The sequence below is a fragment of the Galeopterus variegatus genome, unplaced genomic scaffold (genome assembly GCF_000696425.1).
Source record: "Galeopterus variegatus unplaced genomic scaffold, G_variegatus-3.0.2 Scaffold1403, whole genome shotgun sequence".
Classification (NCBI taxonomy): domain Eukaryota; kingdom Metazoa; phylum Chordata; class Mammalia; order Dermoptera; family Cynocephalidae; genus Galeopterus; species Galeopterus variegatus.
The window spans coordinates 372,962-392,522 of NW_007727514.1; the positions used below are offsets into that span (position 1 = coordinate 372,962).

A 19,561-nucleotide genomic window follows, 5' to 3' on the forward strand; every position below is an offset into this window, starting at 1 on the left:
AAAAAAAAAAAAAAAAAAAAAAAAAAAAAAAAAAATTGAATGAAAATTGATTAAATGCCAGGTTTAGACAAAACCTTTCAATAACAACCCTAAATGTAAATGGACTGAATTCCCCAGTCAAAAAACATATGTGGGATGATTTGATTATAGAGCTAAACCCAATTACATACTGTCTACAAGAAACTCACCTCACCTGTAAAGACTCACACAGACTAATAGTTCCCTCTGTCAGGAATATTCCTTCTACAGATTCCCACATGCCTCCTTCTCAGATCCTTCTGTTCTGCCAAAATGTCACCTTTTCAGAGAGGACTTCTTTGACCACCCCATTTAAAGTAGGACCCCCTGCACTCTCCTTCCACTGCTTTATTTTTTTCAAAGCACCTATATCTTTGTATCTTCGTAAAAATACTTATATCATTGTAATTTTAATTTCTTTGTTTTTTTTTGGCAGGGATTTTTTTTTATCACTGCCTAACCCTACTGGAACTATTATAAAGTAAGTATTAATATGGAAAGAACATGGTGCTCATGACACATGGATTCTCCCTGTAGCATCCACTCCACCAGACCATTCAGTTTCTAGAAGGGGATCTCTAAAAATAGGAAACTCATTAGCTTACATGATTTTATCAGAAAGTGGTTGACATTTTCAAAGTTGGGCTTGTATTGAGCCAAAATATTCTGTCTTAAAATATCTGTTATTGGCTCTTGATAGAGCTTGGAGGTTATTGTCCCCCCAAAACTCATGTGGAAATCTGATTCCCAATGTGGCACTGTTGGGAGTTGTTCAGGAGATCGGATCCCTCATGAATGGATTAATGCTCTCCCTGAGGGGTGGGGCTAGTGAGTGGGTTCTTGCTTTATTAGTTCCCGGCAGAGGGAGAGCTCATTGTTTAAAGGACCCTGGCACCTTCTCTCTCTCTCTCTTGCTTCCTCTAACCATGTGATCTGTTTGTACCCACTGGCTGCCTGCTGCTTTCCACCATAAGTAGAAGCAGCCTGAGGCCCACACCAGATGCAGCTGTCCCAGAATTGTAAGCCAAGTAAATCTTTGTTCATTATAAATTTCCCAGTCTCAAGTATTCTGTTATAGCAACACAAAAACAGACTAACACAGCTTTATTTGGTCTTTCTTGTAGAACACATGGAATAAGTTGAAGCTGTTTAAACTTTTACACGGCAGTCCTTCAAGTATCTACTGTCATTTCTCATATTTCCAGTCTCCTCCACTTGAGGGTAAACATACCTTCCACCAGGCTTCTACAAGGTTTTTTGTCTCCTCTTTTTTACTGGTTGCAATCTCTTAAATTATGGTGTAAAATACCTAGAAATTCATATATTATTTCTGTAATCCAAATGTCTCAGCCTCTTTCCAAAGACACCGAATACTCATTGTACGTTAATTAGCACATGGCTAAAATGTGTCATCTACACTGCTTCATTCACTTTTCATTACACAAAATGCATTCTTTTGAGCACTTACATGTGGTTGCTACTGATTTCCATTCTGGGGATACACAAATGAAATGAGCAGATGGGGCCTGGCTTTATGTTTATATTTCTATAAATTAGAAGTAATCCTTCCAACTAGATTCTTGTTTTTTAAACAAAGGGATAATGAATCTCAAATCTAATAATTTTCCCATTTGTGAAATTTAGAGTTAAGAAATTTCCTATGACTGGGGGTCAGAGCAAGGTGGCCAACCAGAAGTATTCACCACTTGTCTCCACCACAAAGATAGAGAATACAGCAAATATGCAACTACACTTGGGTGAAAATAATGAAAAGAGAGAGCTGGAACACATCAAAGGGGTAGCAGAGATGCTGGTGAGTGCAGAAACCCAGGAAAGTCACATAGAGAACAGAAAATAACTCCCAGTCACTACCACTCCATCCTCCAGCTGGGAGCAGCAAAGACCCAGGAGGAGTTTCTCCCTGCAGGAAAGAGGTGAGCAAGCAAGCACACCAGCATATGCCGGTACCCCAAACCACAGGGGAATTGCACTGCCCTTGTGGCCATGTGCCTGGTGTTGGGAACTGTTGGGAGCCCATGCAACTGCATTGATCTGGGGAGGAAGTTCACACTGAGCCACCCCCAGCCCCTGGGTCCCAGGCTGCTGCAGTAGTCACAGTGATGGGATAGGACCCAACACCCGAGGGCATTTTGCTTCAGCCCTGGCAGCAGTTCTACAGCCCTGAGGCCCATCATCATGCTGGTTGCCTACACCCAAGTCAGTGTCCTGTGCCCTGGGAACAGAGAGTCCAGTGCAGCAAGGGTGTCACCTTCGGGACAGAGGGAGTCAGGTATATACATTTTCTAGAGACAGAAATCCACCTAATCAGGGCCTTTGGACACTGCCAGTGACTCTGCTCTCTTTGGTGAAGCACCCTTGCAATTATTACAACCATGAGGAGGTGGTGGAGGACTCTTATACCCCTTTCAGGGGCACGGACCTACACCTCCAGCACCAATGAGCCCGCCCCAGTAGGGGAGCTGCAGAGGGACCCACCATCTCTCTTGGGAGCACAACAGCCCATCCACAGCCCCAGTAATCTTGTGCAGGGTAGCTCACCCCAGCTGAGGAGCTCCAGAGTGACCCAGTGCCTCTCTTAGGGTCACAGGGGTCTCTGTCCACAATCACAACAGCTTCACCATGGGTGACCACATCAGCTGAGCAGCTACAGAAAACCCTAGCATCTCTCTTGAAGGTGCAGGGTTCTGCACATAACTACAGTAATCTTATTCAGGGTAGCCCACTCTGGCTAAGCAGCTGCAGTGAGACTCAGTATCTCTTGGGGGCACAGAGTCCTGCCAATGACCACAGTAGCCTCACCCAGAGTGGCTGCTCCAGCTGAATAGCTGCAGAGGGACCCAGCATCCCTCTTGGAGGTGAAGGGTCCCAACCAAAACTTCTACCACCTTGCTCAGAGTGGCCCACTTCAACAGTGCTGCTGCAGAGCAACTAAGTACCTGTCCTGAATGTACAGGTCCTCAGCCATGAAGCAATCTCACTCAGGATTGCCCACTTGAGCAGTGGAGCTACAGAGTGCCCCCTATGTCTTCTTTAGGGGTACAGGGCCCAGCCTTAAGCCTCGGTGACACCACTGAGTCACCCACTCTAGCTGAGGAGCCAGTGAGCACCTCATTATCTCCCTCAAAGCCTAAGGTCCTAAGCTCAACCCCCAGAAATCCCTCCTAAGTTCATTCATTTAAACTGAGGAGCTTCAGAACACCCCAGTGCACCTATCAGGGTCATGGAATACCGGCCAGGGTGCCAGCAAGCCCACTCAGGGCCATCTACCTCAGCCAAGGAGAAACAAGGCACTTCAGCACTCCTTCTAAGAGCTCAAGAATTCACCCATTACCCTGACGACCCAGTCCAGTGTCATTCACTTCAACAAGGAACTGAGGCCACTGCCTAGGCCACAGAGGCACTCATAGATAACTCTGACATTGAATATGATCAAAGTAATTACACAAAGACTACACTACTGCATCTACCTGAAATCACACCTAACACACTCTACCCAATGGTGACTAGAAAGCACATCTACAGCAGGGAGTCTCTCCCCTTAAAAGCCACTCCAGAGTATTAAAGAAGCAACTGCTCTACCAAATGGCCAGACATCAATATAGGAATATTGGAAACATGAAAAAAACAAGAAAATATGATTCCTCAAAGTGAATATAATAATTCTCTAATACCAAATTCCAAATAGCAAGAAAGGTCTGAAAAGGAATTCCAAGCAATAATCTTAATGAAACTCAATAAGATACAAGAAAATTCAGATAGATGACAAAATGGAATGAGAGAAACAAAACAGGATCTGAGAGAAGAATCCAACAAAGAGATAAATACATTAAAATTAAAAAAAATAATAAATAAAATAAAACCAAGCAGCACTACTGGAACTGAAGAATTCACTCAACAAAATAAAAAATACAACCAAGAGCTTAAGCAACAGGCTAGAGCAAGCAGAAGAAAGAATTTCTGAACTCAAAGACAGGCTTTTAAAAACAACCCAGGTGGACAAAAAAAAAAAGAAAAAATCTAAAAAAATAAAGAAAGCCTATGAGATCTATGAGACAAACCTAAGCATACAAACATCTAAATCATGGGTATTCTGGAAGGGGAAGAGTAAGGAAAAGGCATTGAAAAATCTATTCAGTGAAAATAGCTGAAAACTTCCCAAGTATTGAAAGAGGCATGTACTTCCAGATCTAAGAGGCTCAATGATCCCCAAACAGATTCGATCCAAAAAGGTCCTCTCAAACTGTCAAAGGTCAAAGACAAAGAGGGAATTCTAAAACAGCAAGAGAAAAACGTCAAGTCACCTATAAGGGAGTCTCCACCAGACTAACAACAGATTTCTCAAAAGAAATTGTAGAGGCTGGGAGAGAATAGGATGATATATAGAAAAAAAAATGCCAGCAAGAATATTACACCCAGCAAAGAAAGAGAAAGAATCACAATATTACATTAAACTTTCCCCCCCACAAAAAAAGAACACAGATTTCTCAAAAGAAATTGTAGAGGCTGGGAGAGAATAGGATGATATATAGAAAAAAAATGCCAGCAAGAATATTACACCCAGCAAAGAAAGAGAAAGAATCATAATATTACATTAAACTTTCCCCCCCACAAAAAAAGAACAGAAAGAACAGAAATGTGCTTATTAGAGGTGGGAAAGGGGTGGGGAGGGGGGTTGATGAGAAGCTAATTAAGGGTCACAAAAATTGATTATACTTTATAAACATGAGTATATTAATTAATCTGATTTGATCAATACATATTGTACACATGTATTGATATTCAATTCTGTACCTCAGAAATACATATAATCAATTATCTTTCAATTAAAAAAAACTGTCAAAAAATAATTAAGGAGAGAAAGTGTATTTTCCAGACAAACAAAAACTGAAGGGGTTCACCACCACAAGATCAGCCCTGCAAGAAATCCTCAAGGGAGTGCTCTATATGGAATCTGAAAAACAGTAATCACCATCATGAATATGTGAGAAAGAATAACGCCCACTTGCACAGCAGATATGCAAATGAGAAACATAAAGAAAATATATCTTATCACCTCTAAAAACAAACAACAAAAACAAACAATAAAAGGAAAAGAAAGGAAAAAAGATATATAAAACCATAAAATATCAACAAAATGCCACAAGTAAGACAATACTTTTCAATAACAACCCTACATGTAAATGGACTGAATTCCCCACTCAAAAAATACAGACTGGCAGAATGGGTTAAAAAATCAGTCCCCACTGTATAGTGCCTACAAGGACCTCACTTCACTTGTAAAGACAAATACAAACTAATCATGAGGGAATGTAAAAAGAACTACCACATGAATAGAAAACAGAAATGAGCGGGTGTTGCTATCCACATATCATATAAAATAGACTTTAAACTAAAAACAAAGAAAGTCATTATATAACGAAAAAAGGATCTATCCAGCAAGAGGATATAACAATTATAAGTATATACACACCCAACATCAGAGGGCCCAGATAAATAAAGCAAATATTATTAAACCTAAAGAGAGAGACAGCCCCCAATAAAATAATAGTTGGGGACTTCAACAATCCTGTCTCAATATTGGAAAGATCATCTAGGCAACAAATCAGCAGAGAAACACAGGATTTAAACCACATATTAGACCAGCTGGACTTGACAGACATCTAGAGAACATTTCATCCAACAACTACACAATATACATTCTTCTCATGAGCACATGGAACATTCTCCAGGTCACAAGTCAAGTTTCAACAAATTCTTAAAAACTGAAATCATTTCAAGTATCTTTTCAGACCACAATGGAACAAAATTAGAGATCAATAATAAGCAAAACTGTGGCACTGTACAAGTACATGGAAATTAAACAACATGCACTTGAACAACCTATGGGTCCAAGAAGAAATTAAAAAGGAAATCAAAAAATTTCATGAAACTAATGAAAATAAAGACACATCATACCAAAACCTGTGGGGATACTGTAAAAGCAGTACTAAGAATGAAGTTTATTGGAATAAATGCTTACATCAAAAGAAAGATTAAAAAAAACAACAACCTAACTTTATACCCCAAAGAACTAGAAAAACACAAACAATCCAATCCCAAAGTTAGTAGACAGAAAGAAATAATAAGGATTAGAGCAGAACTAAATGAAATACAGACCAGAATAACAATACAAAAGATCAAGGAAAAAAAGGTGTTTTTTTTCCCAGAAGGTAAACAAAATTGACAAACCACTAGTCAGAGAGAGAAGACCCAAATAACAAAAATCAGAAATGAAAAAGAAGACATTACAACTGATACCACAGAAATACAAAGAATCATTACTGACTATTATGAACAACTGTATGTCAACAAATTTGAAAATCTGGAGGAAATGGATGGATTTCAGTAAAATCAGAAATGAAAAAGAAGACATTACAACTGATACCACAGAAATACAAAGAATCATTACAGACTATTATGAACAACTGTATGTCAACAAATTTGAAAATCTGGAGGAAATGGATGGATTTCAGGACATATACAAACTAGCAAGACTGAACAAAGAAGAAACAAAAAAACTGAATAGTCCAACAATGAGCAACAAGATTGAACAGGAAATAAGCAGTCTCCCAACAAACAAAAGCCCTGGACCAAATGGTTTTGCTGCTGAATTCTACCAAACATTTAAACAAGAATTAATAACAACTATTTTCAAACTATTCCAAAAAATTGAAACGGAGGCCATTTCCCAAACTCACTCTATGAGGTCAGCATCATCCTAATACCAAAACCAAACAAGACACAATGAAAAAAGAAAACTATGGACCCATATCCTTGATAAATATGGACATAAAAATTCTCAACAAAATATTTGTAAACTGAATTCAATAGCACATCAAAAAGATTGCACAACATAATCAAGTGGGATTCATGCTAGGGATAGAAGGATGTTTCAACATATGCAAATCAATACCTGTGACACACCACATCAACAAAATGAAGGACAAAAACCATGTGATCATCTCAAGAGATGCTGTAAAAACATTCAACAAAACTCAACATCCCTTCATGATATAGACTCCAAACAAATTAGGTATAAAAGGAAATTATCTCAACACAATAAAAGCTATATATGACAAACCCATAACTAAATTCATCCCTAATGGAACAAGGATGCACAAGGATCAGGAACAAGACAAGGATACACGTCTTCACCACTCCTATTTAACACAGTATTGGAAGTACTAGCCAGAGCAATGAGGGAAGAGAAAGGAATAAAGGGCATCCAAATTGAAAATATGAAGTCAAATTGTCTCTGTTTGCAGATGACATGCTGTTTTATATAGAAAAACCTAAAGACTCCACCAAAAAACTCTTAGAGATAATAAATGAATTCAATAAAGTTGCAAGATACAAAATCAGTATACAAAAATCAGTATCATTTCTATACACCAACAACAAACTAGAAGAAAAAAGAAATCAAGCCTATTTACAATAGCTACCAAAAAAGTAAAATATCTAGGAATAAATTTAACCAAGGAGGTGAAAGATCTCTACAATGAAAACTCTAAAACACTGATGACAGATATTAAAGAGGACACAAAAAATGGAAAGACATTCCATATTCATGGATTAGAATAATTAATGTTGTAAAAATCTTCATACTACACAAAGTGATCTACAGATTCAATGCAATTCCCATTAAAATACCAGCAATATTCTTCACAGAAATAGAAAAAACAACCTAATATTCATATGGAACAACAAAAGACTCCAAATAGCCAATGAAATCCTGAGCAAAAAAAATAAATAAATAAAGCCAGAGGCATTACACTACCTGACTTCAAAATATACTACAAAGCTATTGTAACAAAAACAATATGGTATTGGCATAAAAACAGACACATGGACCAATGGAAAAGAATAGAAATTTCAGAAATCAATCCATGTACTTATAGTTAAGTGATCTTTGAGAAAGGTGCCATAGATTGGGAACATACATTAAGGAAATGACAACCTCTTCAAAAAATGGTGCTGAGAGAAATGGACATCCATGTATGGAAGAATGAAATTAGATCCCTACCTCTTGCCATATACCAAAATCAACTGAAAATCGATTAAAGACATAAATACAAGATCTGAAACTATAAAACTCCTAGAAGAAAACATACGGGAAACACTTCAGGATGTAGGATTGAGCAAATACTTTATGAATAAGACCTCAAAAGCATAGGCAACAAAATGAAAAATAAACAAATGGGATTTTATCAAGGTAGAAAGCTTCTGCACAGCAAAAGAAACAATTGACAGAGTGAATAGACAACCTACAGAATGTGAGAAAATATGTGCAAACATCTGACAAGGGATTAGTATCCAGAATATACAAGGAACCCATACAACCTAATAGTAAAAGAAACAAATAATCTGATTTAAAAATGGGCAAATGACCTGAATAGACATTTCTCAAAAGAAGACATACAAATGGCCCATAGGTATATGAATAAATGCTCAACATCACTAATCATCAGAAAAATACAAATAAAAACTATGTTGGGATATCATCTCACCCCAGTTAAACTGGCTGTTATAAAAATGACAGAAAATAACAAATGCTAGCAAGGACATGTTGAAAGAGGAACCTCTAAACACTGTTGGTGGGACTGTAAATTAGTACCACCACCATGGAAAACAGTATGATGGTGTCTCTCACAACTACATTTGATCCAGCAATCCTACTGCTTGGAACATACCCAAGGGAATGGAAAATCGAAGGGATACCTGCACTCTAATGTTTATCACAGCTCTATTTACAGTAGCCAAGATATAGAACTGACCTTAACGTCCATCAGTAGACAACTGGATAAAGAAAACATAGTATATATACAAAATGGAATACTACTCAGCCATAAGAAAGAATAAAATTCTACCATTTTCAGTAGCATGGATGAGCTTGGAGAAAATTATGGTAAGTGAAATAAGTCAGGTATGGAAAGAGAAATACTGCATGTCCTTGCTCTTAAGTGGGAACTACAAAATAAATAAGTAAATAAAAAAGAAACAAAAATAGTAATAATGGTAAGTGAAATAAGTCAGGTATGGAAAGAGAAATACTGCATGTCCTTGCTCTTAAGTGGGAGCTACAAAATAAATAAGTAAATAAAAAAGAAACAAAAATAGTAATAACATGTTGAATTTTCAGAAGGTGAGAATAAAACTTTTGTTATCAGAGGGTGGAAAGGGAGCATACTGAGAAGTTGGCTAAAGGACACAAAACAGCTAGTTATGAAAAAGTTCTATTGGTGTACAGTTGAGCTAGGCATCTATAATTAACATTAATTTACTGCATGTTCAAATGACTAGAAGAGAGAAAATTGAATGTCCTCATCACAAGAAATGATTAAGTTTTGTAATGATGAATGTACTAATTATCCTGATTTGATCATCACTCTTATGCAGGTATTGATATTCAACTCTGTTCCCCACAAATATGCATAATCAATTACATTTCAATTAAAAAAAAAAGAAATTTCCTACTTTTGAAATACACTTGAAATCTTTCCAAAGAGATTTAGAAGCTTACAATTTGGATGGATCATCTGATTTATATTCTATAAAGGAAATTAGAAGAAATTAGTTCATACTGTAGCAGTGCGCCACCGGGCCAGCCCCTTAATATTCCTTTTAATTTATAAAATAATTTGTGGAGACTGGACAAATGTGTAATATCAATTCTGTGCCATCCTAGGATGTAGAATGTCTTTCCATTTATTCAAATTGTCTTATACATCATTTATCAGATTTTTTAAAGTTTTCAATGAAGTTCTTTTGCATTCTTGGTTAGCTCAATTTCTAGGTATTTGCTAGTTTTTGTGGATATTTTGAATGGTATCTTATCTTTTTTTTGTTAAATCTTTTAGTTGGCATGTATCTTTCCAGTTGTATTTTGTTTCATATTTTGTATAGTGAATACAAACTATTACTGATTTTCTTTTTTACTATATGAAGGTTAGATGTTCCAAAATGATAGAAATTATAAAATAAGCATAAAATGCATAAATTTACGAAAAAAAAAACAGAAGTGTATAGGAAGAAGGACCAGCATTCATTATTTATGTTAAACAGAAGACTCCAGATATAACATAGAAAATTACTAGCCTACAACTGAAATGTAGTCCCCAACGCAAGTCTAATCCTCACCACGGGGCCCCTATATGACTGAGAGGTTCCATATGTTATCAGTGTTCTCAGTGGAATGGGACAGAGAGGACTTCAAGAGGAACAAAGTGAAGATGGTAAGCAGTAACATGGATCTGTTTGCCTGATATGATTAGTGGATTGGGGAGGAACCCCAAGTCACAGGCCCTGATTAGAAATGCTGCTCCCTCCATGTCATGGCAAGCCTATTTAATAATATAGATCTTTAAACAGAGGTTTTGACCTCTACTTAAACAACAACAGAGACAAATATATGGTAAATCACATTTGCTTCACATAGAAAAAAGCCTGATACTCTGTCAGTGCTTTGTTACTTGAAGAAAAAGATAAACTGTTAAACAATAGGCAAGATCATAACAATCAATAATAATGAGATAAAAGTAAATGTTTCCCATTCACTGACTGACACTGGACAGTATCAGATGATCTAAGAAAAGAATTTAAATTCATGTCCTGTGTTAAACCAAGAGGATGAGGTGAAAGGCACTCATATATTATCCCTGTGGCCAGGAATTTACTGCCCATTAAAGTGTCAAGGTGATCGATGACAAGAAGTAAAGTTCTAGGGGAGATCAAAAGTATCCGTTTGAGCAAACCACCATAACAGGCAGGTCCTAAGGCATATTTCTGTTACTATATGTAACAGGGGTTTTGAGACAATGTTTCTCTCACAGCATACACCACCATTCTTACAGACATTAAAAAAAAAAAAAAAAAAGAAGGCTGCTCTTTGAAATAATTTTCACCATACAAATTATTTTTGTTTTGTATTTCCAAAGGCCCAAGTAGAATTATGATGTGTATTGGGTACACAGAAACTTTATAAACATATCTTAGATGAAATTCTTATTTCATCTAAGCCTGCCCATTAGTGCTACCTGCTATTTCATCAGTATTCTGAATTTTATTTTAAACAATGGGCTAATTTAAGTAAGAAGTTCTGGGTCTCCATCTATAAATTCAAATTTAGCAAAACAAAATATCTACTAGAAACCCCAGATAGTATGGGACAGAGGATTGTGGGGGTGTGGAGGAGAGTAAAAGTGAGAATTCAGTGGTGTTTACACTATTGGTCCTTGGGGGTGTATGTCTGCACAAGAATAGGATAGGTACACTCTCCTGGTTTACAGTGAATTTATATTTCTTTCTTATTTGAACTGATGTAATCTAAGGAATGCTCTTTCTACATGTTCTTATTCCATGGTAGCCTTGCTACTTGCTCATAAATGAATAAATATTTGTCAGATGCGTATGACAAGAGTGCTGATTCTAATCCTTTTACATCAGGGCAAGAAAGAATCAACACCCCTTTGAGAGATAATAACCCCTTCCTTCCCCCAGTATTTTCAAAGCTGCATAGTATTTAACCTATATGAACAGAATCTTTTAGGAGTAAACAGATAATCAACTGTTACTTGCCATGGAAGAAGCAACTTACAAAGCAGTTGCTCAAAAAGCTGTCGGGCTTAGCACAAGCATTAGTGCAGAGCCTCCCGGCTGCAAAGTGATGAGCCGCCACACTGCTGGCATCTCAGAGAACAGGGAATTTAATTTGTTGATGGTTCACTTTTCAAAGGGATAAGTTATTTTGAAGTGCACTGAAGCAATCAATAGATTTTGAATTACTTTTATTTGAAATGGATTCCGAGGAATTGTACAGACAGGAAAACTGAATTTGGAGTGAAGACTAAAAAACTGTTAATAAAGACTCAGTTAATTACCTTTGCTGGGAAGATGGGGAAAGAGTTGATAAAAATTGTCATTGCTAATCTGGACCTGGAGATTAGTGGTATTGATGATATCTGGGAGAGGAGAGATGTTATGACCTGCAAATTTAGGTCGCTGAAGAAGTGGCAAGAAAAGGAGCAGAGTAATGCCACAGCCCAGAATGCACACATTGTAACTGTTTGAAAGACATCATCTCTGTTCAAGTCCAAGATATGCTGGAAGACAAGGTAGGCAGGCTTTCTGAGTACCATGGGCTGCTTTTCCAGGAGGGCTACTGAGTTCTTCTACCCTCTAGTCTTCAGATGCAGAAGTCTCAAGAGAAAGGAATGTAATTCTTTCCCACCAGCAATGCTGGTGTGACACTCACAGGTGATTCTTCATCTCACTAGAGAAATTCAACCAAATCTTCAGAGTCCCTTCAGGTGTCATCTACTTTCCAAAATAACCAGGCCAAAGGCCACATTTCTTAACTTTCACCTTTGGGGAAAGAACGCTACTCAGAAATAGTTTTCCCTTGCTTCTGCTAATGCTATCTTCTCTTACTGAAGAAGACTTTCCCCAGGGAATAATAGTCCACATTGGCTCTTGTTAATTGGTGAAAATTTTTTTTGGTGCATATAAATACTGGTATTGTCACTAACAGGTATCATGCATGTGCTGATTAACATTTTGGATATGTTTTGTTAAACTTATTTGAAGAAACCGTAAATTATGCATGAAGGGAAGACAAATAAATCTGTCTTTTGACAGTGGGAAAAAAATGCTGATGGCTTACTATTTTATCACCTATGAATGCTCTTCGAAGTCTACCTTAGATTTTGCTTTGTCATGTTTCCGAACCTAGGAGTTAACTTGCTTTGTAAATAAGATCAGAAAGAATGATTGCAGTTTCAATTTAAAAGAAAAAATCAAGGGACAATAACATATTTTAATCATTTTAACATCACCTTGGAAATGGGAAAGGAATTTGAGCTTCACAGAGAACTCTTTGTTTAAAAAGTTATCAGTCATCAAGCCAACTTTGGAGGATTATCATAGCAGAGCTAAAATAAGAGCTTAAATTCTTTCCTTAAGGAACATTACTTTCATTCGTAATATGGATCCTGGATAGTTTCACTTTCTTTAATGATTTATACCATATGTTATTCCTTCTTTCTTCAATGCTTACTATAGGTTGGAAGTTATTCTTTTTATGACAGGTATGCAGTAAATAACCTTAAAAAAAATCTAACCTGTAATTCAGAAAGTTGATACTTTTTATAACTTTTCTATTTTCATTTTGTATGGAAAATCCTGTTTTATAGACCAAGCTTACTATAGGTTGGAAGTTATTCTTTTTATGACAGGTATGCAGTAAATAACCTTAAAAAAATCTAACCTGTAATTCAGAAAGTTGATACTTTTTATAACTTTTCTATTTTCATTTTGTATGGAAAATCCTGTTTTATAGACCAAACTTTGGCCACACAATCTGTGCAATTGTAATGGCTCTATAATATTCGAAAGCAGCTTGTACAGGGGTGAAAGGCACATGCTAGGGAATCAGCCTGAGATTTGAATCCTGGGTGTATTCCTCTTGGCTTTGGGGCAAGTTACCTAACCTTACATACTTCAGAATTCTTATCCAAAAATGGGACTAATCTACTTCTACAGGCACATTGTAGGAACTAAATAAAGTACATACAGATTCTAGCACAGGTCCCCTTACCAGTGTTACTCACTGGAAGTGCTATTAGTATTCTGGATAGGACAATTCTTCTATTGTGTGGAAAATGTCTCACTTACTTCAAATGTTTAATATTCCTCACCCTACCCCCTAAAAGGCTCTCTGTGCCCTCCAGTCACTGTGCTGATCAATGAGGGCTTTGTGAAATGATCATATTAAATCTCCTGTTTATGCTTGTTTTTTCTTCCACTCCTCTTTTGAAAATATACATTTTGATTATGAATATTCATTCTTTGAGATTTCATTATATTATCTCCTCCTCGAGTCCCTAACTTCCAGTGGCTGATATTATAACATGATTTTTAATCCTCTTGAGGCATCATTAAAGCACTTATACATCAGAAGGCATTGCTTATGTATTTCTATGGTCTTTAGACTGCTAGCAATCGGAGGGCACAGACTGTGCTATATTTCTCTTTCAGTGTCTAGAACCCCACACAGTGCCATATATATTGCTGGTGCTCAGGGATGTGTGTTGAATTGAATGGCCCACTCCATAAGAATTCTGAGCCTTGCAACCTTCATATTCTGATGCAATATTCCTTCAGGGCATCTCACTTTTTCTCAGAACCTTGGCAGCTCAGTCTATGCTTCCTGAACTCAGTCAACTGGCATCAGATTTCTTTGAAAAGGCTATAAAGATAATATAGGCTTATATGTGAAGGACCCAGGTTAGGTAACCTATCTGAGGAGTAGGCCTTGAACACAGGAAGTATTATTGGTGGAGGTGCTGAGCAGGTTGGTCAGTGGGGAGCTTCAAAGCCTTCTGCACAGCAGAGAGACATCTTCCTGTGATGCAGAAAAATGATTCTGACCATGGTACAGGAAAAGAGGCTTAAGTTGTGCTTGAATCCCCTCCTGAACCCAGTGCAGACACATCTCCTAAATGATGTTCATTATACATACCTTCATAGGTACACTCCCTTATTTTCATTCATTTTATTCCAAGTTACATACTCGTTCTTATAGATTTTCTGTGTCCTTTCTCTTTTCTGTACTTTATCCTGCCATGGAATATGTAAACAAGAGAAATGATTCCTCATGCTTGTTAAGCAGATCCTACAGCAGTACCATAAGCCATGACACAGTAATAAAGTAATACAGATTTATTGTCCTCCTGATGATCTTATGTCACCCCCTTTACTATTTCCCAACCTGGCCATTCCAAATCTTTGCCTTTCTCCTTAAGATTCCCACTCCACTCCCTTCCTTGTTTCCACTTTCTGCTACCTCCTTCACCCTCACAATCACTCAACAGATATGTTGCTTTCTATATTACAGAGAAACCAGAAACCGTAAGGCATAAACTCCCATCTTTCTGCCCAGTTCCAAATACAATGCATCTGTAGCCATCATTCCCATTCTAGTGGAAGATGCCCCCTCCACCCGAATCAAGGGTAATCTTCCCATCTGGATCCTGGGTCCATCACCTCTTTCCTCCTGAAGATGACCATTCATCACTTACACTGAATTGCTGTGTTTTATATCCAACTGCTTACTTAATAACTCCACTTTGGTGCTTAACATATGTCTCAAACTTAACATGAACAGAAATGAACTTTTCCCCATTGTTCAAGCCTAAAAAACCTCAGAGTCATCCTTGATTTTTCTTTTTCTCTCATATTTCACATTTAATCTTTCAGTAAATCTTCATGGCTTTTCCTTCAGAATACTTCCAGAACCACTGCTTCCACCCTGGTTCAAGCCATCTGATTCATCTCTAGCCTGGATTATTGCACTAGCCTTCCAATAATCCCCCCACTTCCATCCTTGCCTACTACACTATATTCTCTGCAGCTGGAGTGGTCTTGTTAAAACATGGCATGACAATCCTCTGCTCAAAATCCTCCAAACATGTCCCGTCTCACTCAGAGCAAAACCCAAATTTTCAGTGGCCTACAAGCTCCTATATGATCTGCATGCACTGTCTCCCTAGTCTCATCTTCTGCTCCCCTTCTCCTCACGCCCACTGCTCTAGCACACTGGCCTCCTGGCTCTTCCTTTGACATGCTGGGGATACCCATGATTCAGGCCTGTAACATCACCAGGGATCTTTTCTCTCAACATTCAGATTGATTATCATGACCCTCGTTTGGCACCAGAACCACTTAGAAAGACACAGGACTGGAGACACAGCTTGCCAGCAAGGCAGCATCAGGCTTTCCTCCTTTGGGAAGATCTTCACTATTGTCCATGCAGTGGTCCACACTGCTGCCCAGTAGTATGACCTAGTCTCTCCCTGAGACTTTCGCCCCGCATGTCATTTCCGGTGCCAGGAAAAGAGATTCACCTTAGGCAGGTTCAGGATTTATCCTGGGTTAAAAGCCTTATGCCCTAAAGGAGCCAATATCTCTTGTAACTCAATAGATACACCTTCGATGTGTCAAGGGACATGCCTAGTTACAAGTGTCACCACAGTCACAGAAGTCCAGTGACACGGATGCCTACCAAGCATTTGCCCCTCTCCCAGCCCAGATGCAGTTGACCAATCAACGGTCATTTATACCACAAGCAACGTAACCTAGTAACACAGTTAACAGTTAACTTTATCAAATCTCTAGGGAAACAGAGCTAGAACACTGAGAAAGTCAAAAGTCAAATTCTTCTGCAGAGGGGACAGGGTCTCGTTAACTCTTTGTCTGTGAGCTCCCTGCTCTTGCCGCTCCCTGTCTGCATGGCTCCTTCCAGGGCATCTGCATGGCCTACTCCTGCACCTCCTTCGACTGCTTGGCCAAAAGTTACCTTACAATGAGGCCTTCCCAGGCCATCCTATTTGAAAACTGCAACTCCTATCTCACCTGCTAGGACCTTCTACCATCCTTGAATGCTTTATTTTTTTCCCACTGTCCTTATCACCTTCTAACATATTATATAATTTACTAATTGATTTTGCTTACTTTGCTCTTTTTTTTCCCCATAGAATTTAAGCTTTATAAGACTGGGATTTTTATATTTTAGTTTTTCCTACTTCGCTGATAATTCTTAGTAGAACTGCGCCTGGCACACAGTAGGTTCTTTAACAACTACAAGTATTTGTTTTATTTATAAATGAATTTATGCCCTTGCTCTCTTTCAGGCTCTAGTTTCTCACTGGCATCCTTTTTTTGGGTGAAGGTGACAAAATGCTTTCAATGACCAAACAAAAGGCAGCATGGTGTTAGGGATTAAGAACAGGGTCTTTGGAACCAAACTGCATGAGTTTAAGTAATGGCTTTGACTCTCATCTTGGGAGGTTTCCTTAACCTCTCTGTGCCCCAGGTGTTTTATTTGTAAATGAGGATAGTAATAGCACCTACACCTTAGAGTTGCCACGAGGAAGAAATGAGTAATATGCGTAAAGTGTTCAGAAGAGTGCTGGAGACATTGTGTTAAGCACTGTATGTTAACTATTATTAAAAATCAACTTTAGGGCCGGCCCGGTGGTGCACTGGAGAGTGCGCCGCTTGGGAGTGCGGCGGCGCTCCCGCCAAGGGTTCGGATCCCATGTGGAGACCGGTTCCCGCTGACTGGCTGAGCGCGGTGCGGGCACGGCACCGAGGGTTGCGATCCCGTTGCCGGTCCCCGGTATGGGCGCGACACTGAGGGTTGCGAGCCCGTTACTGGTCAGTAAAAAAGACAAAAAAAAAAAAAGGAAAAAAAAAAATCAACTTTAGGGCCGGCCCGGTGGTGCACTGGAGAGTGTGCCGCTTGGGAGCACGGAGGCGCTCCCACCGAGGGTTCGGATCCCATGTGGAGACCGGTTCCCGCTCACTGGCTTAGCGTGGTGCGGGTGCGACACCGAGGGTTGCGATCCCGTTACCAGTCAGTAAAAAAAAAAGACAAAAAGGAAAAAAAAAATCAACTTTAAAAGGCTGTTATTTCCATTCTGCACCACTTGTAGCTATTTTTGTCTCTTCCTACCTCCTCTTCCAGCTGATCTTCCTGAAAGTCACAACCACCCCACAGTCTCTACTTTAACTTCCAATCACTTTTTCAACCACTGCAAATAAGATTTCAAGTGACCTAGTTACCACTTTCCTCTCCTTAGTCCATGAGTTAGTTGTGTACAGCCTGCCATCACTGGCCACACCTGCTTTTGACTTCTGTCACTCTCCTCTTCCCTGCTTTCCACCTGTCCTTATGGCCGCCCCTTCTCAGCCTTCCTCAGAGGCTCCCCTTCCTCCTCCACTACTCTTTGATATTATTCCTGACATTATCTCACTCGCCACATTCTCCTTGGGTGACTCCATGGCATCAGCTCTCATACTAATGACACCCAGTCAGTTACCAGTTCTACTGACAGTTTCCCAAAGATGTCGCATTCTTTCTCTCCTCCATGACTTGGAGCTTTCTTTCCTCTTCCTGGCACTTTCTCCCACCTCCAGCTCCCTCTCCCTGACTAACTTCATCTGGTTCTCTAAGTAATTTAATTCAACCATCACCTTTTCTCCTGTTCCCAAACCAAGTTGAGCACCCCTCCTCTGCACCCTCTTAGTGGCCTGTGGATGCATCTGTGTACTAGGAATATAACAGAATTATTCTGAATGCTAGTCTATTTAGTTCTCCCCTAGAAATAAACTCTTATAGGTATCTATGTCCTCAAAATATGGTGCCTGGCACATAGCAAGTATGCAAAAAAAAAAGTCTGGATTCGATATATGAATACATAGCATCTATATAGAATAAATTTTGATTAGGTTATTTTCTAAATCAGAATCATTTTAAATATTGAGTAAAATAATGATATTTCATCAAAATGTTAGTTCTTCCAGAAAATTTTATCAGGGCTAAGTATAAGAGATAAAGAAAAGCAAAAAGTTCCACTTTGGTAATATAAATGGCTTTATGGATATACATTCTATATTTCACTGTAAAGCCAACTTTGAAAGATGTTAGTGACATCCAACATTACTTGAATACAGTCCACTGCTGTTGGCTCACTGAAATCTTATGAGTACCATACTGATTAGGAAAGTTCACTGAATAAGTGCTTTAGGCTCCCTTCCATGATTATAAATACCATATACAAGTAGATAAGAGCAACTAATATTTACATGATTAAAAATCACACAGCCAGCTCTTTAAAGATGTTTCGTTGACTTGATGTCTTGCTCTGACCCCCATTTTGCCATGGGCCTAGGCACCTACCTGTAAAGTACATCCAAACACACCAATCATCAGCATGGCCACCGAGAGGTAGTCGGTAAACACATCCCACCATGGCTTCAGCACCCGGAAGGCAGGCTGCTGCTCAGAGAACTGCCGGAATTCTGTCACTGGAATCATGTTTCTAAGAAAGAAGAGATTACTGGTGAGTTAACTTATCTTCAAGCACAACATACTGCATTGTTAACAGCATTTGAAATGCTGCTTTAATCCATCAGAAGTAGTGGTCTAAATGAGTCTAGAAGCTGTCCAGGCATGTCTGTTTCCACGAGCCATTGGATAAAACCACGGGTTGAGGAAATAAGGAGACCCATATGAAAAAGGCAAGTTCCTTTACTGAATCATTGTTCAATAATTAGACTCCCTTTGTGCTCCACATGAGACAGAGAGACCACGGCCAAAAGAGTTGCCACATCTCAGTTATTTCCTGGATCCTCATTTCTCTTAAATAGAACATGAAGATGCCAGAAAGAACAGAGCCCATCCTTTGAAATGTTTTTGCTATTTATCTTACCATCTTGGGTTATTGCTTTAAACTCTTTTTTAAGCGTCATTTCTGCATTCATTTGCGCTAATTCTTTACTGAGTCCTATTTGTAAAGCATTAAACAATCTTGCCACCTGGTCCTTGTCTTTTAAGAGGAAAGACCTTATTACTGGTGGTGGTGGTGGGTTAGGGAGGATTCCTTTTTCTTCTGCCTTTTTTTTTTCCTTCTTCTCTGTGCTTTTC

At 38.7% G+C, this 19,561-nt stretch overlaps 1 protein-coding gene across 1 annotated transcript in view; it reads right to left on the reverse strand.

Annotated features, from left to right (window-relative positions):
• The window catches only part of LRRC8C (leucine rich repeat containing 8 family, member C), a 43,235-nt gene extending 24,279 nt beyond the window's left edge, over positions 1-18,956 (reverse strand). Inside the window, exon 1 of the mRNA XM_008576799.1 lies at positions 18,815-18,956. Coding sequence (XP_008575021.1) covers positions 18,815-18,952 — 138 coding nt within the window. The 5' untranslated portion in view covers positions 18,953-18,956. The remainder of the gene's footprint in view (positions 1-18,814) is intronic.
• Between the last annotated feature and the right edge of the window lie 605 nt (positions 18,957-19,561).